The sequence below is a fragment of the Amblyraja radiata genome, chromosome 32 (assembly GCF_010909765.2).
Source record: "Amblyraja radiata isolate CabotCenter1 chromosome 32, sAmbRad1.1.pri, whole genome shotgun sequence".
Taxonomy (NCBI): domain Eukaryota; kingdom Metazoa; phylum Chordata; class Chondrichthyes; order Rajiformes; family Rajidae; genus Amblyraja; species Amblyraja radiata.
The window spans coordinates 15,413,486-15,433,490 of NC_045987.1; the positions used below are offsets into that span (position 1 = coordinate 15,413,486).

General features: G+C 43.2%; 1 protein-coding gene across 5 annotated transcripts in view; it reads left to right on the forward strand.

The window, feature by feature from the left end:
* Window positions 1-20,005, forward strand: part of exd3 (exonuclease 3'-5' domain containing 3) — a 101,889-nt gene that overhangs the window by 39,626 nt on the left and 42,258 nt on the right. For 4 of the 5 annotated variants that reach the window (XM_033049002.1, XM_033049005.1, XM_033049003.1 and 1 more), the window contains 9 exons: window positions 1,333-1,406; window positions 2,814-2,852; window positions 9,643-9,809; window positions 11,232-11,385; window positions 12,306-12,519; window positions 14,413-14,522; window positions 16,587-16,797; window positions 18,372-18,538; window positions 19,288-19,455. In XM_033049002.1, coding sequence (XP_032904893.1) covers window positions 1,333-1,406; window positions 2,814-2,852; window positions 9,643-9,809; window positions 11,232-11,385; window positions 12,306-12,519; window positions 14,413-14,522; window positions 16,587-16,797; window positions 18,372-18,538; window positions 19,288-19,455 — 1,304 coding nt within the window. The remainder of the gene's footprint in view (window positions 1-1,332; window positions 1,407-2,813; window positions 2,853-9,642; window positions 9,810-11,231; window positions 11,386-12,305; window positions 12,520-14,412; window positions 14,523-16,586; window positions 16,798-18,371; window positions 18,539-19,287; window positions 19,456-20,005) is intronic. The other variant, XM_033049004.1, reaches the window with a different exon arrangement.

The window sequence follows — 20,005 nt, forward strand, 5'->3', positions numbered from 1 at the left end:
CCAGTGTTTCACACGAGCATAGAGTGATTGCCATGCACTTTTAATCAGTTAGTGTATTGAGCGCTGAATCAGTGACCTGTGACAGGCATTGTTTAATGTTAAATTTTCTTATTCAATTTATATATTTATGTTGGCAAGTTAAATTCTTTTAACTGCATTTATAACAAAAGGGCTCTTGCATACATGTTGAATGGTATTTAGAAACAGACCAACAGTAGCACATTTTCCTCACTATCATTATGTTAGACTGGTGGGAAGTGATGCTTAAAGTAATAGAGTTCAGAGCCAACTTGGTCCCTTAAGGATGAAGGGAAAGGCCAATAGATTGAAAGAATCCCAGCTGTAGCAGGATATCACAGAGTCATAAAGCACAGTAACGTACTACAGCCCATCAAATCTGTACCAACCATCAAGCACTTGTCAACATTAATCTGACACTAATCCTAATTTATTCTCTTCCAAATCCCATCAACATAGTGCCACAACTGGTTGAGCCGTTGCCTCACAGTGCTGGAGACCCAGGTTCGATCCCAACCTCGGGTGCTGTCTGTGCAGTGTTTGTATATTCTCCCCATGACCACGTGGGTTTTCTCTGACTTCTCCAGTTTCCTCCCACATCCCTAAAACGTGTGGGTTTGTAAGCTAATTGGTCTCTGTAAATTGCCCCCAGCGTGCAGAGAGTGGGGAAGCGAAATAGCATAGAACTAGTGTGGATTCAGTGGCCCAAAGGGCCTGTTTCCATGCTGTATCTTTCAAATCCTAACATCCCGTGACACATTTGGGACAATTTAAAATATCCAATTAATTTACTGACCTGTATGGTTGAGATGTTGGAGAAACCAACAAACCCGGAGGAAACCCAGTTAGCCACAGGGAGAATGGGAAAAATTTCACGCAGGTAGCACTGGAGATCAAAATAGAAACTGGGAGCTGGGAGGCAGGGGCTCCGTTAGCTGCACCACTGTGACATCCTTATCACAAGTTGGAAAAAGAAAAAGTTGTTTTATGGCAGCGAGAGAGAACTGAAAACTGGTACGCCCCAGAGTCGTGTAGAAAATGTATAGAAAGTCTCTTGGTTGAGAGCAGGATAGGGCATAAATATGCAATGATTCCTCCACAAAGACTCCTTGCACCCAGGAGCTGAAAATATAAACAACAGCATAGCACTGGAAAGAATCAACAGACTGATTGTTAAAACCATTGATTTCAAATACATCCAGTTTGACTGTGGAATGGACAATAAATGGTGTTGGAGATTATAAAATGAGAGGGAAGAGTGGGAGAAAATGTGAGGTGAAACACTAAAACATATTCTGTTCTTGCTACCCACAGAGCTCTGCCCAAACGTGGTGAATCAACATTGTTTGGCCTCCATCAAATACCTCTTACATAAACACTTTGTGGAGGTAAGTCCCATTTTACAAGTTGTGGGTGGTCTGAGCAAACATTTGAATTGCCCTGAATGCTTTACTCTATTGTTCTTTGTAATGGCTCAGAGGCCTCAGTCTCTCTTTAAAAACTAAACTCTGGACAAATTCAGCGGGTCAGGCTGCATCTGTGGGGCTAAAAGGTGTATGTCGACCTATTGGGTCAAGCGAGATCCTACATCAGGACTCGAAACATCGACCCACCTTTTACTTCCACAGATGGTGCATGACACACTGAGTTCTCACAATGTTTTGTTTTCTTTGTTCCAGATTCTAGCATCTGCAATCTCTTGTGTCTTCTCCCTGTGTCTTTATTATCTCTTTCTCACTCTGTCCCATTTTCTGGACTCAATGTGTATCATTCACAATGTCACCACCAGCCAAGCAACATCTTAAGGCTTATTTGAAGGTTCTGGTGATGTATCACTCTACCAAATGTTTTTTTTTCTGTTTGCTCATGAACTGTCTGTCAGGATAATAATTTAATCTCAGACCTCCTCCTTAATCAAAACTGCAACTCCACCTCTTCTCTTTCCTCTACCTCTATTCCGTCTGTATACTTGTACAATAGGCAATAGACAATAGGTGCAGGAGTAGGCCATTCGGCCCTTCGAGCCAGCACCGCCATTCAATGTGATCATGGCTGATCATCCCCAATCAGTACCCCGTTCCTGCCTTCTCCCCATATCCCCTGACTCCACTATTTTTAAGAGCCCTATCTAGCTCTCTCTTGAAAGCATCCAGAGAACCTGCCTCCACCGGAGAATTCCAAAGACTTGTACCATGGAACATTAAGCTCCAGCATCTGCTGTTCCTTGTTTCAACATTAACCTGCCTCTCATGTCCCTCCCTAAGCCATGTTTTTATAATATCTATAATATCCCAGTCCCCTGTACTTATCCATGCTCTGAGTTCATCTGCTTTACCTGACAGGCCTCTTGCATTGAAATAGATGCAATTTACTCCAGCAAGTCTTCCCTCTCTCCCTGCAGTGCTCCTGCCTGTCTTGTCTAGCAGGATGTTTGCTGCTTGTGTATCCTATTCCATCATTATCGGTTGTATATGCGTAATAAGAGGAGCAAGTAACTCTTTTTGTTTTTTACCCTTCTGATCTGATTGCATAGCCCAATCTCACTAGTTTCATTTAATTAGTCAGAGTATGACATCTTGAGCTTTCTTTCAGTTTTGACTCAATCACATTACCTTGCTAATGATAATTTATAAATGATGATTCATTTCTATCCAGACTATTGGAGAGTATTGTAAAGCCCCTGTTTTCTGACTTTGATGACATTTGCAATGCCAGTATTGTCAAATGTGTAGTATTTTGTTAGGAAGGGTGGTGTTGGAGATAGCAAGTTGCTTATTGTCTTTTTCTCCTCACAGAAAACTATAACTGAAGAGAATTGGGCTGAACACATAGAGGTGCGTTTTCTTGTCTTCAATAGGTATCATACTCTTCAACAGGTCTTGTAGAATCTTTCAATATTTTAGCAGTGTTGATTCATACTTTGATGGAGTTTATTGACACAACAACAACGACATATTTAAGGAATGTACTTTATGTTGCAAGATAACTATGTGTCACACTACACTGCTTTTACACAACATCCCTCTTGCATTAAAGGGCAACATTCTATTGCTTTGCTAGTTTAGTTTAGGAATACTGCATGGAAACAGGCTCTTTGGCCCACCAAGTCCACGCCAAACATCAATCATCTTTTCATACTAGTTCTACACTCTACACATCAGCAGCAATTTACAGTGGCCAATTAACCTACAAACCCACATAACGTGGCAGAAAACCGGATCACCAAGAGAAAACCCACATGGTCACAGGGAGAACGTGCAAAGTCCACACAGAAGCACCCGAGGTCAGGATCGAACATGGGTTTCTGGTGCTATGTGGCAGCAGCTCTACCAGCTGCTCAACTGTGCTGCCCTTGGTGGTACTTGTTTTACCTGCATGTTAAACTGTGTAATTGTGCACAGGAGTTTTGTATAGCAGAATTTTGGCGTCTTTCTCTATTCTAACATTTCAGTAAAACTCTGATATTTCCGACATGCCCCAGCACTTTGGTGATGACTGAGTTGTAGATTTCCTGGACTCTGGGATGTTATTATATTAATTCGCCAATCCACTTTTTATCCACTTTTAAAAAAAGATGTTGACCGCATTGTTATAAACTTTCCCGTGAACCAGGTAAGTTGAAATGTAGTGTGGGAACTGAAGCCCTGGTGAGTGGAAAGGCAGCACAGTAACTGGAGCTCCAGTGAACGGGAAGAGAGCATGTAACTGGGGGCCTGGTGAGTGGACAGAATGTATAGGAACTGGGGACTCAGTGATGGGGAAAGGGTTCAACGTAAATATTATCTGATGAACCCAGTGCTGAATTATTGGGACGCTGAATCATTAGTTTGCAGATTAAATGAGTCTTACTGTACTCTGTTTATTTTTTTATTCGGGTTAAAACCCATTGCCATATTTGCCACTTGCCACTCTTTTGAACTATCTATATATCTTTGCAGTGTCCGTACATATTTCTCACAACTAATTTTCCCACTTCTGAGCACCATCAGTAAATTCAGCAAGAATACACTTGGTCCCTTCATCTTAGTTACTTACCAAGAATTGCAAATAGTTGAGGCGCCAGCATTGTTCCCTGTGGAGCCTGAAAATAATACCATTTTTCCTGACTGTTCATGTTAGTTAGTCAATCGTTTACCCAAACTAATATTTTCCCCACAATCATGAGCGCTTACCTTTTATTTGATACCTGGTCAAATCCATCTGGAAATCCAATACACAACATCTGTGGTTTTCCCTCCTCATTACTTCCTCAAAAGATTCTAATAAATTTGTCAAACACAATTTATCTTTCATAAAATCATGTTTCCTTAACAATGGATTCTTAATAGACAATATAAGCCTAGGTTTTGGGTAAATAATTAAAATACAGTGGAAGACAGCCAAGGTATTGATAAATAAAGCAGAATGCAAGAACAGGCTGCTGAGAAATTAAAAGCAGATTGTAAAAGTTTCTTTGGATGAAAAGATTAGCTAAAGTTAATGTGGGTCAGTTACTGATTAATTCTTGGATGGCTGGTTTGACTTATGGGAGATTATGTTGACCAGGCCTGTATTCTCTCTGGTTTAGAACAATGGGAACTGATGTCATTAAAACGTACAAAATTCTTGTGGGCTTTGATAGGATAGATATGAAGTTGATTCTCTGCCTCACTGGGGTGTCCAGAGCCAGTAGCGTCAAAGAGCCATAAAGCATGGAAACAGGCCATTTGGCTCATTACATCCATAACGACCAGCGGGTGCCGATGCACATTAATCCAATCTTCCAGCACTTGGCCCATTGCCGTCTGTGTTTAGGGGGTGTAAAGGCTTGTCTGGACACTTATATGTTGTCATTGCCTTTGCTTGCACAGTTCTCTTGCAGGTACTTACCATTCTCTGGACGAGAAAGGTACCCTTCTCCTCGGATGAAAATAAATTGCTTTACCAAGAGAGAAATTTGGAACTGTTTGGAATATTCTGCCTGAGGGAACTGTGGAGGCTCAATCACTGAGTACGCTTTCAAGGCAGAGATCAATCTTTTTTTAGGTATTAAGGGACCCAGTATGTGGCATTAGTGCAGGGAAGTGATGATCTGATTGAATGACGAAGCAGGCCTGAAGGGTCCCCTGCTACTATTTCTCTCATGCCTCCTGCTTTGGATTCTCTATTATTATTGAATTGCTTTTAGTGGCTTCTGCCATGACGACTAATGTAAAATATTTATTCAGGATCTCTGCCATTCCCTTATTTCCCATCATTAATTGCCTAATTTCATTCTCTAAGGACTAACATTTACGTTCCCTGTTTCCTTTTTGCATAATGATAGAATCTATCAATGACGGCTTGTGTGTTTTGCTAGTTGACTCTCAAAATCCTATTTTTTCTCCCACTTGATTACATGTTAGTCATCCTTTGATTTCTAAAATTCCCAATCTTCTCACTGCCATGAATTATTATATCCTTCCTTTCAATTAGATATAGTTCTGTCGTTGACCACAAATGAATCATCTGTCAAGTTGATCCATCATTTATTAACAGAATACATTTTCATTGAGAATTATGAAATGTGTATTTAAACATCTGCCATGACTCATCTTCAATGCTGCTGTTATTCATTTATAGTGGCCTTTATTTAAATTGACGAACGTAATTTCAGATCTAAGCAGGAATAGAAAATGGTAGAAATACTCAGCAGGTCAAGCATTAGCAATACGGAGAGAAACGGAGAGGTCATAATAGATTTTCAATGGTACCTTCATTTTTCCTGTGCTTCCGCTCTTGCCCGCTTTCCTCCCAGACAGAATGAGGGTAGTTTCCTCTGTTGGTAAGGAATGAAATTCAATCCCTTGCGAGGGATGACATAGAATCAGGAGATGTAGAGTCAGTATGGATAGAACTGAGGAATTGTAAGGGTAAAAATACGCTAATGGGAGTTATCTACAGGCCCCCAAACACTAGCCTGGATATAGGGTGCAAGTTGAATCAAGAGTTACAATTGGCATGTCGCAACGGTAATGCTACGGTGTTTATGGAAGATTTCAACCTGCAGGTAGACTGGGAAAATCAGGTTAGTACTGGACTCCATGAAGGGGAGTTTGTGGAGTGTCTCCGAGATGGATTCTTAGAGCAGCTTGTACTGGAGCCTTCCAGGGAGAAAGCAATTCTGGATTTGTGTAATGAACCGGATTTGATAAGGGAACTCGAGGTAAAGGAGCCATTAGGAGGTAGACCATAATATGATAAGTTTTAATCTGCAATTTGAGAGGGAGAAGGGAAAATCGGAAGTGTCAGTATTATAGTTGAGCAAAGGGGACTATGGAGCCATGAGGGAGGAGCTGGCCAAAGTTGACTGAAAAGAGACCTTAGCAGGGATGACAGTGGAACAACAATGGCAGGTATTTCTGGGAATAACACAGAAGGTTCAGGATCAGTTCATTCCAAAGAGGAAGAACGATTCTAAGAGCAGTAAGAGGCGACCGTACCTGACAAGGGAAGTCAGGGCAGTATAAAAATGAAAGAGAAGTATAACATAACAAAGATGAGTGGGAAGACAGAGGATTGGGAAACTTTCAAAGAGTAACAGAAGATAACTAAAAAGGCTATATGGGAAGAAAAGATGAGATACGAAGGTAAGCTAGCCAAGAATATAAAGGAGGATAGTAAAAGCTTCTTTAGGTATATGAAGAGGAAAAAATTAGCTAAGACCAAAGTTGGATCCTTGAAACAGAAACAGGTGAATTTATTATGGGGAACAAGGAAATGGCAGATGAGTTGAACAGGTACTTTGGATCTGTCTTCTCTAAGGAAGACACAAACAATCTCCCAGGTGTACTTGTGGCCAGAGGAACCTAGGGTGACGGAGGTACTGAAGGAAATTCACATTAGGCAGAAAATGGTGTTGGGTAGACTGATGGGACTGAAGGCTGATAATTCCCCAGGGCCTGATGGTCTGCATCCCAGGGTACTTAAGGAAGTGGCTCTAGAAATCATGGATACCTTGGTAAGTTGTTTTCCAATGTTCTATAGTTCAGGATCAGTTCCTGTGGATTGGAGGGTAGCTAATGTTATTCCATTTTTTAAGAAAGGAGGGAGAGAGAAAACAGGGAATTATTGACCGATTACCCTGACATCCGTGGTGGGGAAAATGCTGGAGTCAATTATAAAATATGAAATAGCGGCACATTTGGATAGCAGTGATAGGATCGGTCCAAGTCAGCATGGATTTACAAAGAGGAAATCATGCTTGACTAATCTTCTGGAATTTTTTGAGGATGTAACTGGGAAAATGGACAAGGGAGAGCCAGTGGATGTAGTGTACCTGGACTTTCAGAAAGCCTTTGATAAGGTCCCACATAGGAGGTTAGTGGGCAAAATTAGAGCACATGGTATTGGAGGTAGGGTTCTGACATGGATAGAAAATTGGTTGGCAGACAGGAAACAAAGAGTGGGGACTAACGAGTCCCTTTCAGAATGGCAGGCAGTGACTAGTGGGGCACCGCAAGGCTCGGTGCTGGGACAGCAGCTATTTACAATATACAGTACATTGATGATTTAGATGAGGGGATTGGGGGTAACATTAGCAGATTTGCAGATGACACAAAGCTGGGTGGCAGTGTAAACTGTGAGGAGGATACTATGAGGATGCAGGGCGACTTGGACAGATTGGGTGAGTGGGCAGATGCATGGCAGATGCAGTTTAATGTAGATAAATGTGAGGTTATCCACTTTGGTGGCAAAAATAGGAAGGCAGATTATTATCTGAATTGTGTCATGTTATGAAAAGGGGAAGTACAACGAGATCTGGGTGTCCTAGTTAATCAGTTACTGAAGGTAAGCATGCAGGTACAGCAGGCAGTGAAGAAAGCTAATGGCATGTTGGCCTTCATAACAAGAGGAGTTGCGTATAGGACCAAAGAGGTCCTACTGCAGTTGTACAGGGCCCTAGTGAGACCACACCTGAAATATTGTGTGCAGTTTTGGTCTCTAAATCTGAGGAAGGACATTCTTGATATTGAGGGAGTGCAGCGTAGGTTCACAAGGTTAATTCCTGGGATGGCGGGACTGTCATATGTTAAAAGAATGGAGTGACTGGGCTTGTATACACTGGAATTTAGAAGGATGACAGGGTATCTTATTGAAACATATAGGATTATTACGGGATTGGACACGCTTGAGGGAGGAAACATGTTGCCGATGTTGGGGGAGTCCAGAAGTATAAGGGGTAGGCCATTTAGAGCGGTGATGAGGAAAAACCTTTTTACCCAGAGAGTTGTGAATCTGTGGAATTCTCTGCTTCAGAAGGCAGTGGAGGCCAATTCTCTGGATGCTTTCAAGATAGAGATCTTAAAGATAGAGGAGTCAGGGGATATTCGGAGAAGACAGGAACGGGGTACTGATTGTGGATTATCAGCCATGATCACAATGAATGGCAGTGCTGGCTTGAAGGGCTGAATGACCTACTCCTGCACCTATTGTCTATTGTCCTCACCTTCCACATTCAATGGAATTTTAGTTTCCATCACCTCTCACTGGATTCCATCACCATACACATCTTCCCCTTCCCTCCCCTTTCAATGAGCGTTCAGTAATTTCCTGGTCCACTCTCCCATCTCCACACCTACTCCCCTTCCCGTAACATTTTCCCATATAAGAGCGAGGGGTTAACTAATGTGTCCTTTTACCTTGTCCCTTCCCACTATCCAGGCATCCAAATTGTCCTTCCATGTAAAGCAATGATTCACTTGCACTTCTTCTAATCTAGGGCATTCGGTGTTGACAATGAAATTCCTACATTGGAGCAACTAAATGTAGAAGGGATGACCACATAGCGGTAAACTACTATTCAGTCTGCCACGCTGACCCAAAGCTCCTAGTTGCCAGCCTCTTTCATTCTCCTTCACACTTCAAGAGTCAAGAGTGTTTAATTGTTGTATGTACCAACATCAGAACAATGTAATTCTTACTTGCAGTAGCATAACAGGTCTATATATCAAAGACAGTCCATAGTTCAGAGTCGAGTTAATGTTTTGTAGTGTTCAAGAGCCAGATCATTGTTGGGAAGAAGCTATTGTTGAATCAGATGGTCACGGCTTTCAGACTCTTATACCTTTTTCCCGATGGTCAGGGGGAAATGAGAGCATGGCCAGGGTGGCGTGGGTCTTTGATGATGCCGACTACCTTTTGCAGGCAGCGCCTCCTATAGATCCCTTTAATGTTACGGTCAGTACCCGTGACGGACCAGGCCGTATCCACCTCTTTTTGTAATCTTCGTCCAATCTGGGCCCTCTGTTTGTAGCCTCTTGGAGGGGCTACACTTGATCTCTTGCCTCATTCATTCTTGTTCCTTCTCACGATCTCCGTTACATTCCTCATGTCTCTATCTGGTCAGCACGTTGCCATATCCTGGTTTGCTAACTGCTCTCTTCCTTCTCTGGCGTTACTGTTTTTTCATTGTATTAACATAATTAGAATCACCATATTCTTGTCTGACCCATGTCTCTTGGATCTGGGCCTCATAAGGCACCCATTCCATTGACTGCAAGACTGTACTCCATCTCCATCTCCATCTCATCCCTTGGGACTTTACTCTGATCAGACACCATCATCTGTTCTGGATTTCATCCGATGCAAATGTTTGTCTTTCAGGGTTTGGTTGGACAGAACACCTGGCTGCAGATCCAGTTTATAGGTTTACTGGGAAAGTACACTGATCTGGACACAGTGGCTCACTGGGCCTTGAGGCTAAATGTGCCACAAGAGAAATTACCACAACCTGTCGCCAAATGGCTTAAGCAGCTGGAAAAAGACAAAGGGTATGTTTTTCAATATTTTTCGAACACTTACTTCAATACTTCGTCATGTTAAGTAACACCTAGTAACGTTCTTGCAGTGTGATTTGTCTTCATTAAACCCATCTATTGACACATTCTCATGCATTCCAACTGGGCGCTGTGCCTCACCCTCACTCCTACTATTAATTATTCCATGAATGAATAAGGGTGGCGCAGTGGTAGAGTACGTAACTGCCTTACAGAACCAGAGATCCAGGTTCAATCCTGACATCAGATGCTGTCTGTACTGCGTTTGTACGTTCTCCCTGTCACCACGTGGGTTTTCTCTCCCACACTCCAAAGACGTACAAGTTTGTAGGTTAATTGGCTTTGGTAAAATTGTAATATTGTCCCTAGTGTGTAGGAAAGTGTTAGTGTACGGGGTGATCGTTGGTCGGCGCGGACCCGGTGGGCCTGTTTCCGCGCTGTATCTAAAGTCTAAAGAATAAATCAGAATTACTGACATTTTATGAAAATAGATAAATGCCGAGATGGCCTGTCTCCGTGCTGTAATTGTTAGAATGATGCAAAGTGGGCTTGGGTTTAGTTTTATTATTGTCCTGTGTATCAAGGTACAATAAAAATCTTTGTTTTGCATGCTAACCAATCAGATAATACAATACATGAATAGAAATTAAGTTAAACCCAAGTACAACAGTTTAGGTGTAGTTTAGTTTAGGTTTATTGTCACGTGCATCAAGGTACAGTGAAAAGCTCTCTAATCAGATCAGATAATTCTTTAGATAAATACAATCAAGTCAAACTCAAATACAATAGGTAATGCAAAAGCCATGGCACAGAAGGCTCTGGGATGAGATCTAGTACCCCTGTATATGGGATTTGTACAGCTGGCATGGGCACTGTTTCTGTGCTCTAGAACTCTGAAATTCCATTTGCTTTCTCGTTTTAATTGCTGTCATTAACATGTTAACCAGGTGGTTATGTAAGCATCAGGATTACCCGGACAACCATGGCTTCACCCTATCCGAGATTTTTTTTTTCTTCCCACCATCTTTCCACGCCCCTTTTGCAATTTATAACACAATTCTTTTCTCACTTTCCCAGTTCCGGTGAATTTTAACATTAACAGTGAACATTAACTACTTCACTTTCCCAAGAATGCCGTCTGACCTGATGAGTGTTGCCAGCATTTTCTGTTTGTGTCTCTGGAAAATTGGGGATTGTGAGGAAAATATAGTCACGGTCAAGAATCTGCTCGGCCATCGTCTGAATGAATGACGGAGCTGCCTTGAGGGGGCCCTGTGGCCAACACCCGCTCTTTTTCATTGTGTTCTTACATAACCATGGTCCCAATTGTGATGCAGTCCTTCAGTTTACATGATATCCCGGGATCTTATTTTTATCTTCTGCACTGATGCTTGAATCTAATTCTTACATTCACAGTTACAGAACTGGTTTAGAGAAGAGTTTCAAAGTGCAGAGTCTCGAGGAGAAAGAGAAAAAGAGGAACTTCTACCAGTTACCAATTCCCACAGAGAGTATCCACATTGTTGAGCATCTGGAACAATTAACGAGCTGTGCATCTCGGGTACTGCAGGTTAGAGCCACAAATCCCTTGTATAATAGGTGTGACCCGGGTCAGACCGAGTTCATCTATTCTTTCCCACTCTTATTCATACTGACCTATTCTTTCTTTCCCTTATCTAACACTTTACCCACGTGCTTCATTCCCAGTGTTCATTCCTTACCCTCTAACTGGCAGCTTCCCCCCTTCCCTAACCAAGTTCCTCCTCTCTCTGGCTGAACCTATCCCTCTCTATCCTTCTACTCCCCAGTACCACTCTCTTTAACCCCTCTACTCCCCAGTGGTACTTTCTCTTCCCTTTGGCACTACTGTCCCTACTTCCTGTTTCTCTATGCTTCCTCCCACAAGCTTACCACAATGTGCATTTCAGATTCTATCTCTGCCCCCTAGTGCCCTTCTCTGTCTGCAATAACCTCACTTTGCACCAAATCCCTCTTCTTTCTAGGTCCCCACCAGTCCCCTTCTCTGCCCCTCTTCACCCGCTGTGTCTCTCTCCCACTCAGTTATGTACCCTCTTCAGCTACTCCTGCTGTGTCTCTTCCTGCCTACAACGTCTCTCCCCTCACCTGCTGTGTCTCTCTCCCCCTCAACTATGTTCCCCCTTCCATCTTTCCATCACCCGTGCTGTGTCTCTCCCTTCCCACAGTGTCTCTCTTCTCACTCATTGAGTCTCTCACCCTCGCTCCCATTAACCTCTCATCCCTACTCCCTCCCTGCCCCATCCACCTATGCCCCTGACTTCCACCCCCATCACCCACTCCTTTCTTCACCATTTTCCCTGCTATTTCTCTTGAGGCTTATATCTGTCTTCCTTTGCTAACGGTCTCCCATATCTATCAGTATCTGGTGTTTTCCCATATGCTTGGGTTAATGCTGCTTCCTGTGGTATTTGTGCTATTGCCACTCTTGCAATGTCTGTATTTTTGTTGTAGGCCGGTGGTGTCGTGGGCATTGACATGGAATGGAGGCCAACGTTCACGGCCTGGACCAAGGCCCGGGTGTCCATCCTGCAGATCGCTTTGAAGGATCATGTCTACCTTCTGGACCTGCCTCAGCTGGTGAAGGAGTCAGAATCTCCTGGCCGTGAACTTGAGTTTGCACAATTCATACAGTCGTTGTTTAGTAACAGAACTATAACTAAACTAGGTATCTTAAACAGAATGGGTTATGATGAACCAGTGCAGATTTTGTTTAATTTTTTCATTTTTTCCTGAACCGTACTTCCAGCTGTTTCTAGTTCCCCTGTGTTGCTAGTTATGTTCCCATGTACACCCCCAACTTTGCTCCAAATGTACATCCAGCTGTTCCCAATTCTCATTGTGTTCTCAGCTGTTATCATTTCCCAGTCTCCTTGCAGTTATATTCCCTTTTTCTCATCCTTTTCCAGCAGGGGCCTCAGAAACCAGGACCCCAGTTACCTGCTGGATTCCCAAGTTGTGGTGCTGTCCATGGGTTCCCTAGTTCCCAATGATCTCCCAGCTGGAGACCCAGTTTCCTGTACGCCTGTTGCTGGGGTACCAGTATCCAATGCATTTTCACCCTACTCCCAGCTACGTTCCTGCTTCCTGTGCATTCTCAGCTAGCGTCACATGTGCTCGTAGCAAGGAGTCCCTGTTTCTAGTGCGTTTCCACTAACATTCCCCATTCCGGATGAACCTTCAGTTGTCGTTCCAGTTCCCAATGCAGTTGCAACTAAATTGCCAGATCCCAATGCATTCATAGTTCTCAGTATTAGTTGAAGCATCTGTTTGCGGCTGGAGCCTTGTTTTGGGTTACTTAACTTAGCAGGAGACTCAGTACTCAATGTATTCTCAATGTATAGGAAGGAGCTGCAGATGCTGGTTTAAACCGAAGATAGACACAAAAAACTGGAGTAACTCAGGCAGCACCTCTGGAGAGAAGGAATGGCTGAAGTTGACGTCTGATGAAATGTCTCGACCCGAAACGTCATCCATTCCTTCTCTCCAGAGATGCTGCCTGTCCTGAGTTACTCCAGCTTTTCGTGTCTATCTTATTCTCAATGATCTCAACTGGAGCTCTGATACCCAATCCACTCCCGCCTGCGTTCCCAGATCGCATTGAGTTCCTTACATGGCCCTTGACCTCGAATTATTCTGGCTGCTTATTACCGCAAAGTACTGCACCACTCGTGTGCCATTCACCTAGTATACCAGCAGTCTCTGAGACCTGATGTTACATTCTTGGTGCTTCAGGTCAAACTGGGCTTCTCGTTGCATGCAAAAAATGGCAGGAATTTACTATGTGTGTAGTCAGCTGGTGCCTCTGTTAGGCATGGTTTCCAGTGCAATTCCCGATGGGATCTTTGTTCCCAGAGTACTCCCAACTATGGTCCTCACTACTCCTAGCTAGGCTCTCAATTCACAGCGAGTCCCAGGCCACAATGAACCCCACTTAGTTGACAGTGGACTCAAGGCTGTAGTTTCAGTTCCCTGCATCCTCCTGCTGGCATTGGACACCCAGTGATAGCTTTGCTTCCAGTACACTCACAGCTGGAGGTCTGGCTCCCAGTGCATACCCACCTAGGCTCCCATCTTGCAGTGCATTCCCAATTTGGGGTGGCATATCCTAGTTTACTTCTGACTGGGGTCCTTGTTCCACTCTACTCCTGGCTAGATTCTAAGTTCCCAATGCACTCTGAACTGGAGTTCCAGGTCCCAGTATGTTTCCACATCTGAGGAGTGCCTGTTCTAATTGCATTCTCAGCAGGGCTCCCAGTTGCCAGTGCATTTTTGGGTAGTTGGACACGGTAGCCTACATCCATGAGTCTACTTAAACCATCACATTTAAATTAATTTTGTCTTTCACTGGCCCTGCATTGCACTCCAGTATCAGTCGCATCTGACAATGAACTGAATCCAATGAATCCATTGTGATTTTATAGCAGACTCCATACACACACAGTCTATAGTCCACAGCCCATTTGTGTTCATACTACAGAACCAGGCCCACATTGCTTACGCAGAAGCCCTCTGCTGAATAAACAGGCAGTTTAAGAGGCTCTGTTGTCTTGTTTTACAGGTTATGCTTTAGCGGGGGATCTGCGTTCTTTGTGTACATCGTACCCTGTTTTGAAGGATGTGGCCCAGATCACAGCTGGGATGCTCGACCTCCTAAATATGCAGAAGGAGGTTTGTTAATATCCTTCAAGACATACCTCTTGTTTTTGGCATTGGATATAATAATAATAATACATTTTATTTATTGGGCGCCTTTCAGACATCTCAAGGACACCTTACATAGGTTAACAGGAAATATAAACATATAATCAGAATAAAATAAATAATAAAGACATCACAGAAACACAAATTAAAAACAGAATTCAGTCCAAAAACAAAAATCAAAAACACAATGTGAAGAGAGAGCAGCGGCAGCTAAAGCGCGCCAGCGTCCACTCTCCCTTCACGGCAGCCTTTATCTCCTTTCTTTCAGCTCATGTGGCCCTTGACCAGGAGTCATTCTGTCTGCCCACTGCTGAGAAATGCTCCGCCATTCAAGTCAAGAATCAAAAGTGTTTTATTGTCATATGTCCCAAAAAGGAACAATGGAATTCTTATTTGCAGCAGCACAGCAGATATGTAAAGTCATCTGTCTACTATAGCAGCAGAGCCTGAAACTTGAAACCTCACGCAGCTTAGTATCTTTTGCACGTTTCTGAAAATGGGAGAGTGATTTGTGTTGCAGTGTTGTCATCATGAGCACGTCGTCTACTAAGCAGACTTTCCATTTGGTGATCGCCAGAATCTGTAGTTCCTTGGGTCTCTAAGGAATTTTTGATCCACCTTTGCCATTTTTCCCTTGGAATTTCCATACACAGTGGAGTGCTTCACCGTCAGTGGTGCCAGCAAAAGAGACATTGAACATTTATTAACTCCCTGTGGGTGGAAGCAAAATTCCTGCAAAACTGTTGGAGCAGCAATCAATAGCACCAAAATGGATGAAGTTATCATTTATTCATTGCTACATGGGAATTGGTGGGACTTTGGTGTTTTATACAAATTAGCCCCAATAACCTTCTGATACCACAGGCAACTTAATTTTACTGAAGTCTGAATAAGGGTCCCGACCCAAAAAGCCACCTATCCATTTTCTCCGGAGATGCTGCCTAACCTGCTGAGTTATTCCAGTACTTTGTCTTTTTTTTATAAACCAACATTGGCATTTCCTTGTTTCTACAACTTAATTTTACTTTTAGTTTGATCAATGTGCTCTCTGGGACCTTCTCAAGCAGCTGCTAGAATCCATGTATACTACATCAAATGCTCTGCCCTTATTGACCCTCTTTCGTACGTCAATTCAATTGGTATTCAAAAATGTTCCTGTGTTTACACGATTATTTATGTCATCCCACTTAATTGTTTTCCAACAATTTACCCCACCATTGATATTAGGCAGACTGGCCCTTTCTCCCTTTTAAACACAAAGTTTAGTGGTGTAGGAAGGAACTGCAGATGCTGGTTTAAACCGAAGATGGACACAAAGTTGGAGTGACTCGGCGGGTCAGACAGCATCTCTGGAGAAAAGGAATAGGAGACATTTCGGGTCAAGACCCTTCTTCAGACTGAGAGAAACGAGAGATATGGATGGTGATGTAGAGATATAGAACAAATGAATGACAGATATGCACAAAAGTAACAATGATAAAGGAAACAGGCCATTGTTAGCTGAGGCCTGGGTGAAAACGAGTAAACGTAGCAGGTTAGGCACTATTTGTGGAAGGAAATGGGCAGTTGACGTTTTGGGTCGGGCCATTTCTCTCCATAGGTGTTGCCTGACCGGTTGAGTTTCTCCAGCAATTTGTTTTCTGCTCAAGATTCTAGTTTCTCTTGTGTCTCTTGTATCTCCCGTTCAAACAATACTGCATTAGAAATCCTTCCTCTCACATCTCACTGCATCTATAGAGTATTGGAAATGATGGCCAGAGTATGTGCAATTCATTTAGGAGTCTGGGATACATCTGGAGAACATCGATAAGTGACATTTAGGGGTGGGATCATTCTTAAAATTCTTTTATTCATTTAGATATTAAAACATTTTATCAGGCCCGATGTTGTATTCATTTTAAAGATACTGTACCCTTAATGTGCTGTTTTCTCTCTCATATTGATATCATCCTTTCTGTGAAGATGACGTATTCATGGAGAATGTTGCACAATCTTTCAGCTTCATTGAAATGTTTTGTCTTGTGTGTTCAGCTGCTGAGAGCACCAGTTCACAGACAGGATTACAGGGAAGCAGTGGATGTGCTTGCATCAGTCGAGAACGGTTTGGACTCTGGCTGCAGACAGCGGGAAAAGGGGCTCAGTCTCCTTGTGCAGTATGTTTTGGGGAAGCCACTGGATAAAACGGAGCAGTTATCCAACTGGGAGAGACGGCCTCTCCGGCTTAAGCAGATCATTTACGCAGGTGAGTAGCTCGCGGCAACGGCAGTGGCCCATTGTTGGGTACACCTGAAGTCACATAGTGAGAGTTTAAGTGCCAGGAAGTCCCTTCTCTCTACTCTATTTACTGCACTCCGTTAACCTGGTATGAGAATTATAAATGGTCCACAATGTTTAATGGATCAAGGTAGTTTTAGAGGCAGATCCATACAGAATGGAAATGGAGCTGTTGGCACACTGCCTGTGTCAACAATCAAGTGCCCGGTTAGACTAATGCTCTTTCATTTCTCCCCCATTGCCATCAACTACTCCCACATACTACCAATAGGGGTAATTATCCACCAAATGTTTGGCATAGGGAAGGTAACCAGAGCATCTGTAATAAACCCACAGGGTCACAGCTAGCGGTAGAGGTCAAGTTTGAACCTGAGTTGCTGACACTCAGTGGCTGCCATCCTGTGAGTTTCATTTTCTGTGCTTTCACCGAACTGGTTCCATTTTGAATGTGAAAACTAATGAGTGATTAAGTGTGTGGCATGCCATGTCTGAAGTGCCAAGTTGTCACAACGGACACAATGTTGTGCCAAAGGTGGAATGTGATGAGGTCAAGCCCCACTCACTAGACTCCAACCCAAATTTGGTTCAGTCAAAGCTGGATTAAAAATTCCTTGGAGATATAGGTCTGTAGGGAGCAGGGATTGAATTGCTAAAGGCAACAATATTACGCTAAGTTATTAAAGTCACAAGCTCTTCGGCCCAACTTACCAATGCTGACCAAGATGGCCAATCTACACTAGTCCCACCTGTCCACGTTTGGCCCAAATCCCTCTAAAGCTTTCCTATCCACGTACATCGTTCCATATACCCATCACCCTCCGTGTGGGAAAAGTTGCCACTCCGATCCTTATTAAATCTTTCCTCTCTCACCTTTAACCGATGTCCTCTGATTCTTGATTCGCCTATTCTGGGTAAAAGATTCTGTGCATTCATCTTATCTATTCCCCTCATGATCTTATAAATCTTTATAAGATCACCCTCCATCCTCCTGCGCTCCGCTTTTAGTCTGCCAATCTCTCTGTATAGCTTCGACCTTCAAGTCATGGCAAGATCATTGTAAATCTTCTCTGCACTCTTTCCAGTTTAATGACATCCTTCCTATAGCTGGGTGACCACCTATGGGGAGAGAAAATTGGGGTGAACATTACAGACCGACATAGTTTACAACAGAAATAGTTTATTCTGACAAGCTGGAAATAGTTGTATTCAATATTAATTCTTGAGGGCTGTAAAAGTTCCAGGTGAAAGATATGTTTCCTCTGTGGAGATGGGTTTTGGACAAGGGTTGGTGTCCATGAGTGAAGGTTGACGCGTGGAAAGTATATCCATTTGGATTAGTTACTCAATGCTGGTGTAACTGAGTCCATTTGAAGTAAGTGCCAGTAGACTACTCCTCTGTGGGAGTCAGTACTGTAGAGGTATACAATGAAGCATAGTGTTTTTGGAACTCCAGCCTTGTGAGGTTCATCTTGGGGCCCGGCAGAGGGGAACAAAGAGTAACGTAACGAGAGTGTAAATAAAGAGGTGATTTTCTGCTTGCAGCGGCCGATGCATACTGCCTGTTGGATCTTTATGAGGTCTTACATCAGGAGATGGAACATTTCAGATTGAGCCACAGCCCCGAAAACCGTTTGAAGTCAAAAGTGGAGAAGAAAAGGAAGGAAAATAAACCAAAGCAAAGCAGGAGCTGTGCCAACATCCCCAGCCAGGTAGGAGTGGAATTCACCACCGGAGAGTGAATGGCCAGTAAGGAATAAAACACAATTTACGGAAAATATTCAGCAATATATATAGGGCGGCGCGGTGGTGCAGCGGTAGAGTTGCTGCCTTACAGCGCTTGTAGTGCCGGAGATCTGGGTTTGATCCCAATTACGGGTGCTTTCTGTACGGAGTTTTACATTCTCCCCGTGACTGCTTGGGTTTTCTCCAAGATCTTCGGTTTCCGTACAGGTTTGTAGGTTAATTGGCTTGGGTTTGTATACTTGGTATCAAGTATAAATTGTCCCCAGTGTGTGTAGGCTTGTGTTAGGGATTGCCAGTCAGTGCAGACTCGGTGGGTCAAAGGGCCTGGTTCAGCACTGTATCTCTAAACTAAACTAAACTATAAAAAAGCAAGGCAGTAAAGAGACAAACATTAACATTTTCAGGTGATGAGAAGTCAAAAGAAAATGTTCTACTCTAACTATGCATCTCATAAGTTTGTATGGATCAATCTGGATCCCACATAGCGTTCACTGCTCCAATCCAAACGCAACTGTAATAAAGGTCAGTGCGATATTGATGTGTGAGGTTACGCTTTGCACAAACTGGATTGGTAGCTGCTGTGTGTTTAATGTCGGGAAGGAAAGACAGATGCCACAAGAGTTATAGATTGATCGAGTATTATCTGTCATCAAAGTGTGTGACAGATATTGCAAGCTTTTCTTCAGTACAATCTGACCAACTGTTGTTTCTGCAGGACAGGCAGTCAGCTCTGGAGCAGATACCACCGTCCTCCCCGGTGTCGCCTACGGATTTCAGAGTCATCTGCGACAACATGCTGCAGGGGCTCGGCCGATACCTTCGTTGTGTCGGAGTTGATGTGAAGATTCTAGCAAATGAAGACGATCACAGGATGGCTGCTGAGGTGAGGCAGGCAAAACAGCACATGGATTGAAGGGTGTGGGAAAGAACTGCAGATGCTGGTTTAAATCGAAGGTAGACACAAAATGTTGGGAGTAACTCGGCATGCTGCCTGTCGCACTGAGTTACTCCAGCATATTGTGTCTACCTTTGACACAATCAGTACATACAATAGACAATAGGTGCAGGAGTAGGCCATTCGGCCCTTCGAGCCAGCACCACCACCCAATGTGATCATGGCTGATCATCCACAATCAGTACCCTGTGCCTGCCTTCTCCCCATATCCCTTGTCTCCGCTAGTTAAAAGTTACAAATTAGTTAAGCATTGATTAGCAGATGATTTTTTAAGTTTTGATCAGGGAAAAGAAGGAAGCGAATGTCGGAAATAACAAATTGTTATTGAATAAGCCCTTGGAGGTTTAGGAGAAATAGAGAAAAGGAGACTGATGGATAGAATAGTAAAAGGCGGCATTTAGTTTGCATGCCTTTATAGGTGAGGCATTGAGTAAGAGTTGTGTATTGCAGCATTACAAAGTATGGGTTTAATAGCATT